We start from the raw sequence: 15,242 nt of genomic DNA on the forward strand, positions 1-15,242 counted from the left end.
TTAAAATAGCTACAGTTCAGTTTACCTGACAATGACAGACCTGAGGACAATCAGAATGAAGCCTGAATGGGATCAAACCTGAAAGTATGTGTGTGTGTGTGTGTGTGTGTGTGTGTGTGTGTGTGTGTCATTGAAAATACATGTAAAAGGGAGAATTTCATTTCCATGATCCTGAAGACTTCTAATGCAAATTAATGTGGAACATGTGGAAATGATGGAATAAGGTAAATAGGTAGGTTTAGGCTCTGTTAGACTGAATCTGATTGGTTGATGTTGGGGTTTAGACACTGGTAGGCTGAATCTGATTGGTTGGTGTTGGGCTTTAGATGCTGATAGGCTGAATCTGATTGGTTTGTGTTGGGGTTTAGACAGTGATAGGCTGAATCTGATTGGTTGATGTTGGGGTTTAGACACTGATAAGCTGAATCTGATTGGTTGGTGTTGGGGGTTGGGGGTATTTTCTGTAAACTTGTCTGTGTTTAAGTTTTTTTTCTGGGTTTAGTTTAATGTGTTTGGTAACTGAGCACTTTTTAACACTGCCTTGTGGTTTTTGTGTGAGCAGCATTGTTTATTTGAATATTAACATCAACCTGTCCAGAGACTGCAGATGAAAATTAGCCATCTGGCTAAATCTGGCACATTTACATTATGGAGTAACGATCTGGATTTATGTGTATTTTCCCTGTTAAATAAACAAAGTTAATACATTATTCATGAAGTTTCTTAGAGTAGTAAAAGCACAGAAAGTAAGGAGGGTCAGGAAGGTCATAGAAAGTAAGAGAGGAAGCTGATCCTTGGCCATTGCTCATACCCTGAGAATCATTGTTAGTGCAGGCCCTCTTCTTGGTCTTAACTTGGGCCTAATCCCTTTCCACCCCTCGCCGATACCCCTCCGTTTGGCGTGTTCACTTCTAGAGGTGAGGCATCCCGATTCTTGTTGAGATAGAGGGGGAGGGCAAAGTGTTGGAGCTACATGAGCCTCCAAACGGAGGTTTTTCAGAGTGTCCAAGCAGAGAGTTATGAGACTCTGGTAAACTGAATCTGACTGGATGGTGTTGGGTTTAGACTCTGGTAGGCTGAATCTGCTTGGTTGGTGTTGGGGTTTAGACTATGGTAGACTGAATCTGCTTGTTTGGTGTTGGGGTTTAGACTATGGTAGACTGAATCTGATTGGTTGGTGTTGGGGTTTAGACTCTGGTAAACTGAATCTGATTGGTTGGTGTTGGGTTTAGACTCTGGTAGGCTGAATCTGCTTGGTTGGTGTTGGGGTTTAGACTATGGTAGACTGAATCTGATTGGTTGGTGTTGGGGTTTAGACTCTGGTAAACTGAATCTGATTGGTTGGTGTTGGGTTTAGACTCTGGTAGGCTGAATCTGCTTGGTTGGTGTTGGGGTTTAGACTATAGTAAACTGAATTTGATTGTTTGGTGTTAAGGTTTAGGCTCTTGTAGACAGAATCTGATTAAATTTGGGGGTTAGGCTGAATCTGATTGGTTAGTCTGTGGTAGACTGAATATGATTGATCGAATTTGGGGTTTAGACTCTGATTGAATCTGTTAAATTGGTAATGGGACTTTAGACTATGGTAAACTCAATCTAGTTCTTTGATTTGGAGTTAAGGCACTGCTCAAATGAATCTGAACTTGACACGTACATTTTCATAATCAGCATCATCCTGGAATCAGAGAAAAACACAGTACATATTGGCAAAACATACACTGCAAAAAATGGTGTCTTTGCTAGGGAAATTATCTTAAATCTACAATGAGTAAATGTTTTATAAAATTAGAATATTAAAGATTATTATGTCTAGGAATGTCCATTATTTTAAAGTAATTTTATCAAATGAAATTCTCACTATATTGACAGATACCTTTCTTTGTTTCAAGCATAATTCTTAAAATAAATTATCTGCCAGTATAGTAATAGAATTTCAAAAACACATTATTAAAAATGTCTAAAAATGTATTGAACAATCTTATAATATTCTTTCAACTGTCTGAAAAGAAAAAATATTATATTTTTAGGCTCTGTTTAAGGTCATTTCACTTGCTAATATGTAAAGTTATGACATTTTCTGAGTCAGGCTAGAGCTTCTCTCATCAGTAAAGACACCAGAATTTTCAAAGAGTGGAAAATATAAATGGGGGAAAATATATAAATCATTTTAATACATATTATCTTTTTGATTCTCTATACTACACTTTCACAGTGTTCAGAAGTCTCTCCTCTTATGGTGTCTAAACAGCACAAATAATGGATTTAATGTTGCACTGGATTTCACGTTGCACTGAATTTAAGGTGGCAGTGAACTTAGAGTTGCAATGAATTTAAGATATCAGAAAATGTAAGGTGGCAATGAATTTAAGGTATCAGTACATTTAAGGCAGCAGTAAATTTAAGGGCAAAGAGAAATTCTGTCAAAGATGCTGGATTAAGACTGAGTACAGAAGTCTCTCCTCTTATGGTGTATATATATATATTTTAGTAGACTCCACTTCAATTCATGAAGTGTTTTGCTTCAGCTTCATCTGCTTACTTCATCTACATAATGTGTATCTGGTTGTCTGCTGACGTCGGCGAAGTCTGCAGAAAGAGAGAGAAAAAAGAATGATATTTTCTATTCATGTACTCTCCACTAGAGGGAGTCTGTGGCATGTTTAGTCTTGTCACTTTGTGTGTATGAACAGTACTTTGCGTTTTCTTGCATCTCAGTTTGTAGAAAATGAGTGTTGATCCTCCAATCAGCAACAGAGCTGCACAGATACATACGGTGATGATGATGATGATGATGATGGTGATGATGATGATGGAGGAACCTGGAGATGAAACACAGAGACGAGATATAAAAAAATAACACAACATTGTCGCTCCTGACCACAAACACCTTGTCTAATTTTTTATCCTTTATTTATTCCCAGTGGCACCACAAGGTCTCTGTGCTGTGATGCCATGCTGTTTACTGAGTCTTTAGTTACACTAGTTAGTTCAAATTGTCCTATTATAAATAATATCATTTCTAATAACTATAAATTTGGTTGCCCCACAAATCCTGAAGTTGTGTCTTATCCCTTAAATGACCAAATTACACACTTATACAGGGAGATTCCCTCAAATATTCTGTAGTAACTCTCGAAATGAAGCAATCTGAACAAAATGATGTGCAATGAGCTTCGAACAAGCCGGGATGCCCCTGCGTCAGAGCGATGAGGTCGGCGCCGGACAGCCGTCACAATGTTTAGCCTCCGTTTGCGACTTCCGGGTGCAGGGGGTGTAAATATTTAGTAACTACTAAAAAACGATGACATTAAAACTACTTTGTAGTGCAACTCATTTTGATTTAGTAAAGCAAAAACCTGAACTTAGTACTTAGTAAACACTTACATTACAACTAGCCTATGTTGGAACTGGTGCAACCAGCTCCTACTTTTGTGGAACCACTGAACCCCTGCATTAATCACTCAATCAATCAATCAATCAACCTTTATTTAAACTCAGAGTGCATGGAGGGAGACCCCCATTTACCATGTACACTATATTTCCAAAAGTCCTCACTCACTCCTCCAAATCATTGTGTTCAGGTGTTCCAGTCACTTCCATGGCCACAGGTGTATAAAGCCGAGCCCCTAGGCCTGCAGACTGCTTCTACAGACATTAGTGAAAGAATGGGTCGCAGGGCCAGTTCCCTAACCTCCAGCCCACGACTGCCCCCAAGTGTGCTCACTGCCCCTAGTGTGTATGTGGTGTTTCACTGATGGGTTAAATGCGGAGGTGAAACTTCCCTGTTGTGGGACTAATAGGGGTCTCTCAATCGTACTATAAATAAAAGTGATGATGATGAACAGTAGCAAACATTTCTCACCAATAACCTGTAGCTGAATTTCCTTAGAGAAGAACACGTAACTGAGCAGTGTCCCTCCAGCCACAGCCACACAGTAATAAAGTCCTCCATCATCTTCTCTCACGTCACTGATGTTCACGTTGAGAACTCTGGATGATCTGTCCTCAGAGACGGCCACTCTGTCTTTCAGAGACTGTGCATCTCTAATGTCCGGCCTGATCAAGAGCTGGGCATGCTCTTCAAGCCCCTCCGGATAGGAACAGCCAATGGTGGCATTCTCTCCCGGATGACCCATCACAGTCGACGCCCCCAAACAATGCGGGTCTGTTCGCGCAACAGATGAATCAGTTTGGGTCACGAGAATCACACATTTCTAAAATAATTCCAAGTATAAAACGGATAGTTCTGAGCCACAAGCACATTGTATTATTTTTCAGTTTCATGACTCTAAACAAACCCAGCTAAAAGTTTTCATGCTCCAAATATTATCACAAATATTTCAAACTTTTGAAGGTAATAAAGATGTAAAGCGGCTTATTTGCATGTGGGGACAGTGCGTTTATTAATTCGGCAATACTTTGAATAGAAGCTGAAGATATTTGTGGTGGTGATGTGAAGCCACCAATGACCACACACGTGAGAGATACTCCTCTCCGTGATCCGGCACAGCTGTGGTGAATCCAGTGAGGAGCATAGACTCTGTAAAAGCTGGAGAGAAGAGAGGATATAATGCTGAAACAGGTCAGCTTGACCCACAGTGTGACACGACAGGAGGTTAAATAAACATTCCTAATTTATGAATTCTGACCTGATTTATGTAACAGTAGCAAACCAGTTAGGAGGAGGAAAAAAAAAGAAAAATGGAAATTTTGTGTATTGCTGATGATCGCAAGTTCAAAACGCACAAAATCTAGAAAAAAGCAAGACGTTAACACCTCAAAAGAAATCCAAACGTGCCTTTATCGTTTGGCATTTCCGCCTCGTCTTCTCTCATTTAAGACACGATTAACCCGTCGCTTTTGCCCTCTTTCCAGTCTCTTATTAGACAACCTATCGGTAACTTCGGTCATTACCTGAAAGTTGTTAAGGGCCCCCTTGCTGGTGGCCCCCTACTAAGCAGCTTCTTATGTTGTTTATTAGGTAGAGCCGACTCTGATTTCGACTGATTTTGGCCGAGAGTCGACTCTGAATCCCAATCTCACTCATAAAATTCCAACATATTCTCATCAAATAAACTTCAGCACAAAATCGGCTTCATGCATATAAATTTCAAAACAACGTTACGTCGCCAAAAATGCTGTAAAAACAGTAAAACGCTCAATTTGAAGTAGAATAACTGACCTGAGATCAAGAGAGAGGGTGAAAATCAAGAGGGTCTTCATCCTGGACTGGATTTCAGCTTCACCGCTGACCAGAAACACCTAGGGCTAATGAGTCAGTGGGGCTATAGACAACACACAGGTGAGACAAATCAAGACCAAATCAAGACCAAGACCAAGACCAAATCACAAGGATGTGATTCACAAATGCACCAGACATATTTTCTCAATTGTTCACAAGTTGTTATCGCATGCTGGTTTACGTTTCTCAAGCACTAATTATATGATAATCTCATATTTGAGTTTTCAATTGAAAATGAGGCTTTTTTACAAAGTACGACAAAAAGAAAATTCACTGTTCTTGTTTGTAAATTGCTAACGTTCAAACGGATGTGTAGGAAGTTGAATCTCTTGTTTAACTGTAGCCCTCAAAGCTCTCTGTAAAAGCCTTTAAGGCTGGGAGGACAGACAAAAGACGGAGAAGTGAAAGACGCTATTTGTTTTTGTTTCCCTTCAATCAACAGCAACAAAAAGACAGCGAGGACAATCTCTGGGGACACATTTGTTAAACCTTTGGCTGGTTCACTCAGCCTGCTGTGTCCTCCAATCTCGGTTTTATGATGCCTCGCCCCACATATCTTCACTGCCTGACCTCCACAACGTGACCCCCACCTCCTGACGTGGAAGTGTCGTCTACACGACTATTTGTGGATCAGCTCAACCTTAAAAACTTTAAAACTGCTGTGTGCAGTTGACTTAGATACTTTGTAGCTCCTTTCAGAAAATGTGTAACGCCTACAATTTAGCTACTTTCCCAGAAGAACTAGTGGCTACTGTTTAGCTACTTTCCCAGAAGAACTAGTGGCTACTGTTTAGCTACTTTCCCAGAAGAACTAGTGGCTACTGTTTAGCTACTTTCCCAGAAGAACTAGTGGCTACTGTTTACCTACTTTCCCAGAAGAACTAGGAGCTACTGTTTACCTACTTTCCCAGAAGAACTAGTGGCTACTGTTTAGCTACTTTCCCAGAAGAACTAGTGGCTACTGTTTACCTACTTTCCCAGAAGAACTAGTGGCTACTGTTTAGCTACTTTCCCAGAAGAACTAGTGGCTACTGTTTAGCTACTTTCCCAGAAGAACTAGGAGCTACTGTTTAGCTACTTTCCCAGAAGAACTAGTGGCTACTGTTTAGCTACGTTTCCAGATGAACTAGTGTCTAATGTTTAGCTACTTTCCCAGAAGAACTAGTGGCTACTGTTTAGCTACGTTTCCAGATGAACTAGTGTCTACTGTTTAGCTACTTTCCCAGAAGAACTAGTGGCTACTGTTTAGCTACTTTCCCAGAAGAACTAGGAGCTACTGTTTAGCTACTTTTCCAGAAGAACTAGGAGCTACTGTTTAGCTACTTTCCCAGAAGAACTAGTGGCTACTGTTTAGCTACGTTTCCAGTAAAACTAGTGGCTACTGTTTAGCTACTTTCCCAGAAGAACTAGGAGCTAATGTTTAGCTACTTTCCCAGAAGAACTAGTGGCTACTGTTTAGCTACTTTCCCAGAAGAACTAGTGGCTACTGTTTAGCTACTTTCCCAGAAGAACTAGTGGCTACTGTTTAGCTACTTTTCCAGAAGAACTAGTGGCTACTGTTTAGCTACTTTTCCATGAAAACTAGTGGCTACTGTTTAGCTACTTTTCCAGAAGAACTAGTGGCTACTGTTTAGCTACTTTTCCAGAAGAACTAGTGGCTACTGTTTAACTACTTTTCCAGGAAAACTAGTGGCTACTGTTTAACTACTTTTCCAGGAAAACTAGTGGCTACTTTTTAACTACTTTTCCAGTAAAACTAGTGGCTACTGTTTAGCTACTTTTCCAGAAGAACTATTGGCTACTGTTTAGCTACTTTTCCAGAAGAACTAGTGGCTACTGTTTAGCTACTTTCCCAGAAGAACTAGTGGCTACTGTTTAGCTACTTTCCCAGAAGAACTAGTGGCTACTGTTTAGCTACTTTTCCAGAAGAACTAGTGGCTACTGTTTAGCTACTTTCCCAGACGAACTAGTGTCTACTGTTTAGCTACTTTCCCAGAAGAACTAGTGGCTACTGTTTAGCTACTTTCCCAGACGAACTAGTGTCTACTGTTTAGCTACTTTCCCAGAAGAACTAGTGGCTACTGTTTAGCTACTTTCCCAGAAGAACTAGTGGCTACTTTTTAACTACTTTTCCAGAAGAACTAGTGGCTACTGTTTAGCTACTTTTCCAGAAGAACTAGTGGCTACTGTTTAGCTACTTTCCAGGAAAACTAGTGGCTAATGTTAAGCTACTTTTCCAGGAAAACTAGTGGCTACTGTTTAGCTACTTTCCCAGAAGAACTAGTGGCTACTGTTTTGCTACTTTTCCATGAAAACTAGTGGCTACTGTTTAGCTACTTTCCCAGAAGAACTAGTGGCTACTTTTTAACTACTTTTCCAGAAGAACTAGTGGCTACTGTTTAGCTACTTTCCCAGAAGAACTAGTGTCTACTGTTTAGCTACTTTTCCAGAAGAACTAGTGTCTACTGTTTAGCTACTTTCCCAGAAGAACTAGTGGCTCCTGTTTAGCTACTTTCCCAGAAGAACTAGTGGCTACTGTTTAGCTACTTTTCCAGAAGAACTAGTGGCTACTGTTTAGCTACTTTTCCAGAAGAACTAGTGGCTACTGTTTAGCTACTTTTCCAGAAGAACTAGTGGCTACTGTTTAGCTACTTTTCCAGAAGAACTAGTGGCTACTGTTTAGCTACTTTTCCAGGAAAACTAGTGGCTACTGTTTAACTACTTTTCCAGGAAAACTAGTGGCTACTGTTTAACTACTTTTCCAGTAAAACTAGAGGCTACTTTTTAACTACTTTTCCAGGAGAAATAGTGGCTACTTTTTAGTTACTTTTACGAATACTTTCATACTTTTATGAATTTCTTTAGTGAAAAAATGAAAAAAATTAGACAGAGAATTCTGAACACACAGTTAAACTCTACAAACCTGCTGCCTTATAATGCCTGTCTAGACCCTGAGAACATTACAGTCACTGCAGAGAGGCTGGAATTGTTTACCTTACTTTCAGAAAATGTGTAGCGCCTACAATTTAGCTACTTTCCCAGAAGAACTAGTGGCTACTGTTTAGCTACTTTCCCAGAAGAACTAGTGGCTACTGTTTAGCTACTTTCCCAGAAGAACTAGTGGCTACTGTTTAGCTACTTTTCCAGAAGAACTAGTGGCTACTGTTTAGCTACTTTCCCAGAAGAGCTAGTGGCTACTTTTTAACTACTTTTCCAGGAAAACTTGTGGCTACTTTTTAACTACTTTTCCAGGAAAACTAGTGGCTACTGTTTAGCTACTTTCCCAGAAGAGCTAGTGGCTACTGTTTAGCTACTTTCCCAGAAGAACTAGTGGCTACTGTTTAGCTACTTTTCCAGGAAAACTTGTGGCTACTGTTTAGCTACTTTCCCAGAAGAACTAGTGGCTACTGTTTAGCTACTTTCCCAGAAGAACTAGTGGCTACTGTTTAGCTACTTTTCCAGAAGAACTAGTGGCTACTGTTTAGCTACTTTCCCAGAAGAGCTAGTGGCTACTTTTTAACTACTTTTCCAGGAAAACTTGTGGCTACTTTTTAACTACTTTTCCAGGAAAACTAGTGGCTACTGTTTAGCTACTTTCCCAGAAGAGCTAGTGGCTACTGTTTAGCTACTTTCCCAGAAGAACTAGTGGCTACTGTTTAGCTACTTTTCCAGGAAAACTTGTGGCTACTTTTTAACTACTTTTCCAGGAAAACTAGTGGCTACTGTTTAGCTACTTTTCCAGGAAAACTTGTGGCTACTTTTTAACTACTTTTCCAGGAAAACTAGTGGCTACTTTTTAGTTACTTTTACGAATACTTTCATACTTTTATGAATTTCTTTAGTGAAAAAATTGAAAAAATTAGACAGAGAATTCTGAACACACAGTTAAACTCTACAAACCTGCTGCCTTATAATGCCTGTCTAGACCCTGAGAACATTACAGTCACTGCAGAGAGGCTGGAATTGTTTACCTTACTTTAAGAAAATGAACAACTTAAAATTATTTTGCAGAAGAAACTATCTACCTGTATTTTGGACCCAATCCCTACAGGTTTATTCAAAGAAATCTTACCAGAAATAACCAAGCCTATTCTGTCAATAATAAGCTCCTCTCTTAGCCTTGGATACATCCCAAAAACATTTAAACTTGCAGTAATTAGACCGCTGATTAAGAAGGCGAACCTCGATCCCTGTGAACTATCAAACTATAGACCTGTCTTGAATCTCCCCTTTATATCTAAGAGCCTGGAAAAAGCGGTAGCAAAACAATTAAGCTCTTATTTGTACAGGAATCATCTACATGAAAATTTTCAGTCTGGTTTTAGGCCACATCACAGTACAGAAAGAGCACTAGTAAAAATGGTAATTCTCCGACAAAGGAAATGTGTCTCTGCTAGTCCTCCTTGACCTTGAGTGCAGCATTTTACACAATAGACCACTCTTACTATCTTAAAATCTTACTAGATAGACTGGAAAACCTTGTAGGGGTAACAGGAACAGCTCTTTCCTGGTTCAGGTCATACCTCACTGATCGATATCAGTTTGTTATTGTAAAGGGTGAAATAAACTGAAGCTAGAAATAAACTGTCAAACTTAACACTTAAATGTAATAGTTTCTCAGTTGCATCAAAATCATCAGTAAAAATCTTGGTGTCATGATAGACGCTGATCTGTCCTTCGATGCACATATGACTAATATCACTAGAACAGCCTTCCTGCATCTCCGCAATATCGCTAAATTAAGAAATGCATGATCTCTACAGGACGCAGAAAAGCTAGTTCATGCTTTTATTACTTCAAGGCTGGACACTGTAATACCCTGCTGTCTGGACGTCCCAGCAAAAGCCTCAACAAGCTTCAGCTGGTCCAGAACGCTGCAGCCAGAGTCTCACAGGAACCATAAAGGTCCACCATATCAGCCCAGTTTTATCAGCCCTGCACTGGTTACCAGTTAAATTTCACATTGATTATAAAATCCTATTACTGACCTATAAAGCTCTAAACGGACTCGCCCCTCAGTACCTGAGTGAGCTTCTCTCCCCACTATGAACCATCACGCCTACTTAGATCACAAGGTGCTGCTCACTACTGGTACCTAGAACTAATAAAGCTCCATCAGGGGGGAGAGCTTCTCATACAAAGCCCCCCAGCTCTGGAATAATCTTCCTGTTAATGTTCGGGACTCAGATTTCAGCCTCAGTCTTTAAGTCTAGGCTAAAAACTCACTTGTACAGTCAAGCATTTGGTGTTTAGTCTTCCCTGTCCGGTCTGGACCTGCTGGAGTCTCTGCTGCTCTGTTTTTACTGTAATCTGTGGTCAGCCACTCTTTACAGAACTGACTCTGTGTTTTTCTTTCCTTTCTTTGCCGAGCTGATTAAAAAATTTTGCTTGCTACTTGCTACTTTTCCAGAAGAACTACTGGCTACTTTTTAGCTACTTTTCCAGAAAAAGTAGTGGCTAATTTCTAGCTACTTTTTGAAAAGTAATGCACTACTTTTTAGCTACTTTTGCAATTGTCCACCCAACACACCAAACAAGCCCAACGGACAGTGTGAACAAGACACTGCATTTAATCTTGTGCTAGAAAGAAACATACAACTGAAAAGCTGCAAATACACAAAAAGATCACCATAAAAACAGGAGTTTAAGTGAAACGATCAACGGCGGGATGTCCAACAAAAATTTACGGTTTGCTCAAACTTTCCGCGGCTCAGCCGGGGTTGCACACTCGCCAACTGCCCAGTGAACAACCGTGTTCTATGGCTCAAATTTTGCGTGGATTGCCTGAAGCCTGTAGCAAAAAGGATCAGTATAATTTGTAGGTGCTAAAGCTATTAGCTACAAAATGTTTTGCTAGCTACAGAAAGTAGTGTGCTACTTAGCTACTCCTCCATCCCTGTGAACAAGGAATGCTGAACACATGAAGTCTGTCTAAAGCTACAATAAATACGTGATCTGAGTTGGCAACCACAGAAAAATGCCTTCTAAACCAGCCTGCCAAATTTGGGATAGCTCCTTTAGCTTTGCAGTTTTTATAATGGTGTAATGTTAAGAGAGCAGCTGCTTCAGAGCATCATCGAGCCAGGATTTCAGGCCTGGACGCCAATATGATGATGAACAGTTGATGAACTCCACAACTAAGCACTACATAGTTCACAATCTTTTCACACGTTTTTAGTAATTACTTTCTAACATGTCTGAGGTGTTCAGAAACGAATCTCTGATTTTCCTTTACCTGGATTCAAGGTCTGAACACCTGATTGAGGACACAGCGTCTGACCTCTTAAATGCCCACATACATGAACTAAGCAATACGCAATGAACACCACACTTTCAAGAACCCAGAGCAGCGAGGAAAGAAAGCTCATATGAAACATTCATGGTGTGTTGTTTGTAAAGATAAATAAAACGGTAACTATGCAGAATCTGGTCTGTCATTTCTGGTACTCACAAAAAAGTGATCTACAGCACTTCCAGTGAGCTGTCTAGCCTGACATTGGGCCTCGTTCACCAGCCACCCTTAAGAAGAAATCTCTTCTTAAAACCTACTTACGCAGCTTTAACGAAGATTCCGCCGTTCACCAGTGTTTCTTATTTGGGACTCGTTCTTAGCTGAGAACAGAATCAGAGCACACTCAAGAGCACAAAGGTTCTGCGCTTTCAGAACACGTCATGAATCTGATGGAGACTTTTTCTTAAGACCTTTATCAAGAACACACTTAGGAAACTTAGGAAGATACTGGAGAATGACGCCCAGTGTTGTAACAATCTTCTACAATCTGTTCTCCAGTCCTGGCTGTTCTAGACTATGAGTTCAAGCAGTGATCTGCTGATCAATATTGTGGTCATAGGCTCCGTTCACATTAGCAGGTTGAAGCGGCACAAATCCGATTTTTTGCCCTAATGTGACTCAGATCTGGTGTTTTCAGGGCGGTGTGGACACAAATCTGATCTTTTCAAATCCGACCTGAGCCACTTTCATATGCGGTCCTAGATCGGATACGTATCTGATTCGTGACCTTAATGTGACACATAGATTGGAATTCATGTGCATTTTCTACTATTGCGCTGTGCCGTCATTCAACGTTACCATGGCAACAGCACCGGCCAGGTGTTAAAGCCTGCAAACGGTGGAAAAGCAGCTCATCTCACCTTTTTCTCCTCCGTCTGGCTCTAATAATGAAGCTGAGAGCTGATCAGAGTTAATGATCTTCTCAGCGAAGCTCGTTCTGCTCGTTAGTTTGGGCTGATGATGCAGTGATTCAGTCACGTGACGTTACTGAGTAGGAGGAGCTCATGAGGGTCAGTTCAGGAGCCGGTTCATCACATTAATGACAGATTTGAATCGCTGACCTAAATGAGTGTGAAGCATTGAATCAGAGAGATCATGGCTTGTGATGTGAACAGAGCCATAGATCTTCCAAATTCAAGAGAGAAAAACTTCAGGTGTAGCCAGTCCATACAAAACATGTTGCAAGTGCCAGCCTGCAACGTCGGTAAGCAGTCAAGAAAAATAATGCAGTGCATTACTAATTATGTCCAGGATAAGGTACATTATTGACATGTCAACAAACCTGAACACCACTGCATGCGTACTCCAGCTGCACCTGTGAGAGGTGCTGGGCTTCAAGCCAGACTTTGCTTCCACTTCCACTTCTTTGTATTTTTACTGTACAGAGTTCCCCTCTCTAGGTTTCACTCATCTCAAAGCTTTCACTCTTTCTAGTTTCTATGTATTTTTTTTCTTCATGCACATAGGAAGCTTCTCCAGAGTCTCGGTTCCTCTCAGTGCTTCTTGCTCACGTTTTTAAGAGGTCCATCGTGTAATGTTTCTCATTCTTAATAAAGAAACATTGTTTATCGTCAACTTTGTTTTTATTTCAACTCACGTCTGTACAGGTGGTTGTAGGAGAGAGCTACGTTCTGTTCTCCCCTTAGGCTCCCGCAGGAGTAGCTGGACCACCGTTACTCATTACTGCCACCTAGTGTACTGACAATAATTACTGCATATCACTACATCCCCCTTTTCCTCAAGAGAACTGCTAACAAAATATCCTATATAACAACAGAACATGAAACATTGGTTTACCATGGCATTCTGAGAAAAGAATAACGGCCGTATGGTGTATTGAATGTGCAGAGCTCTGTGCTATTCTCATGCAATTTCAATTGCCAAAATCCCTGGGATGCATCAAGTTTCGAAAAAACCTTGCTCCTGCCATCTCACTTGTAATTTCATCTCTGGTTGGAATTTGGGAATGTTCTCTTTTAATGTTTGCATTTAGATCCTTTGGATCCATGCACTCGCGCAGATCACCATTTGCTTTCTTGACGCATACCATTGAATTCACCCATTCAGTGGGTTCTTCTACTTTCTTTATAACACCCAATGATGTCATTCTGTCCAGCTCCTGTTTTAATCGGCCTCGAGGAGGAGCTGGGACTCTTCTGGAGGCATGAACTACTGTAAATGGAAGAATGCCAAAACCCTTAAAGACATCTGAGAACTGCTGCACAATTGCACTGATGCCATCATCCTGTATACTAGGATTATTGATCCTGTACACTCTCTTGACCAGTTCTAGTCTCTCACAAGCCTTATCACCTAACAGCAATTCATGTCCATCTGGCACAATGACGAACAAAAGGTTGTGTTCTCTCTCTTTTACTGTCACTGTGAACCTTCAGGTGCCTTTAGTTTCAATTGATTGTCCATTGTAGGCTTTGAGCTGCACCGACTTCTGATGAATTTGCGGCTTTCTTTTCATTGTTCTGATGTTACTCTCCGAAATCAAATTGGCTTTGGCTCCTGTGTCAAGCTTGAGTGGTATTACAGCTCCATTTACACACAATGGCACCATCCATTTGTCTTTCTCAACCGTACCTATGCTGGTCTGCTGAGTATGCCCCAGTGTGGAATCATCATGACCAACCATGCCTACAAAGAACGTGCCGCTAAGGTCAGTCTCTTCTACTGCATGCATGCCCTCCCCTTTGCTTTGTTTTACAGTGGAAAAACATTGCTTGGCAAAGTGATTCTGTCCCTTGCATTTTGCACAACGTTTGCCAAACGCCGGACACTGTCTTGGAGGATGTCGTGTGCCGCATCGTCTGCAAGTAAACGTGTCTTTCTCCTTATGCTGTTTCACCTTGTTTGGGTGGTATTTCTGAACTTTGCCAGTCAGTGCTGATGCAACTGCACCTTCATTGACCCCAGCTTTTGTGCATTCACCAAACGTTTTTGCATGGTGAAGAGCCAATTCACCAGCCTGGCATATTTTGACTGCTCCCATTAAGGTAAGTTCAGTTTCTCTTAGTAGTCGTCCCTCAATTTCTTATTGTTTATTCCAAACACTATTTGGTCACGAATCATTGACTCTTGCAGCACCCCAAAGTTGCATGTTTTAGCTTTCAGCTTCAAATCCGTCAAGAAACAGTCAAATGTCTCTCCCTGTTGCTGAGTGCGAGAACGAAGAACATAACATTTCGAAGGTTTCGTTCTTCTTCGGCGAGCAGTGTTCATCACATTTTTCAATGACTTTGTCAGACTTGTCTCTGTCATCCACCTGCTCAAAGACAAATGTGTTGAAAACCTCTATCGCCTGAGGTCCCGCCACAGGGAGAAGCAATGCAATCTTCCGTGCGTCTGGTTTGCTTTCCAGTCCTACGGCTTGAAAATACAGCGTGAACCACTGTTTGAACACCCACCACTCCACATCGACATTTCCAGTCCAATTCACAGCATCAGGGGGTTTCACACTGTCCATGGTGGCAATTACATATGTCCATAAAAGCACTCCTGGTACCATGGAATGTTTCTCATTCTTAATAAAGAAACGTTGTTTATTGTCAACTTTGTTTTTATTTCAACTCACGTCTGTAGAGGTGGTTGTAGGAAAGAGCTACGTTCTGTTCTCCCCTTAGGCTCCCGCAGTAGTAGCTGAAGAACCGTTACTCATTACTGCCTCATTAATGTGATCGGTTATTAATCTCAGTGTTA

The 15,242-nt window shown here is 40.9% G+C and overlaps 1 protein-coding gene across 1 annotated transcript; it reads right to left on the reverse strand.

The window, feature by feature from the left end:
• Positions 1-2,527: 2,527 nt before the first annotated feature.
• On the reverse strand, positions 2,528-14,226 carry LOC108411609. Its single transcript, XM_037543354.1, has 5 exons — positions 14,127-14,226; positions 4,478-4,540; positions 3,863-4,165; positions 2,694-2,819; positions 2,528-2,586 (listed from the first exon to the last, which is right to left on the reverse strand). Exons 1-5 carry the CDS (start codon positions 14,224-14,226, stop codon positions 2,528-2,530), a joined length of 651 nt encoding a protein of 216 aa, XP_037399251.1.
• Between the last annotated feature and the right edge of the window lie 1,016 nt (positions 14,227-15,242).

Source organism: Pygocentrus nattereri, chromosome 12, assembly GCF_015220715.1.
Source record: "Pygocentrus nattereri isolate fPygNat1 chromosome 12, fPygNat1.pri, whole genome shotgun sequence".
Taxonomy (NCBI): Eukaryota; Metazoa; Chordata; class Actinopteri; order Characiformes; family Serrasalmidae; genus Pygocentrus; species Pygocentrus nattereri.

Excerpts from the sequence above, each read along its gene's own strand:
- LOC108411609 (XM_037543354.1), bottom strand. The coding sequence starts at position 14,226 with ATGCATGCAGTAGAAGAGACTGACCTTAGCGGCACGTTCTTTGTAGGC. Across the intron at positions 4,166-4,477 it reads CGGAGAGGAGTATCTCTCAC|ACCCGCATTGTTTGGGGGCG; the intron begins GTGTGTGGTCAT and ends TTGCGCGAACAG. Across the intron at positions 2,820-3,862 it reads AATTCAGCTACAGGTTATTG|GTTCCTCCATCATCATCATC; the intron begins GTGAGAAATGTT and ends TTTCATCTCCAG.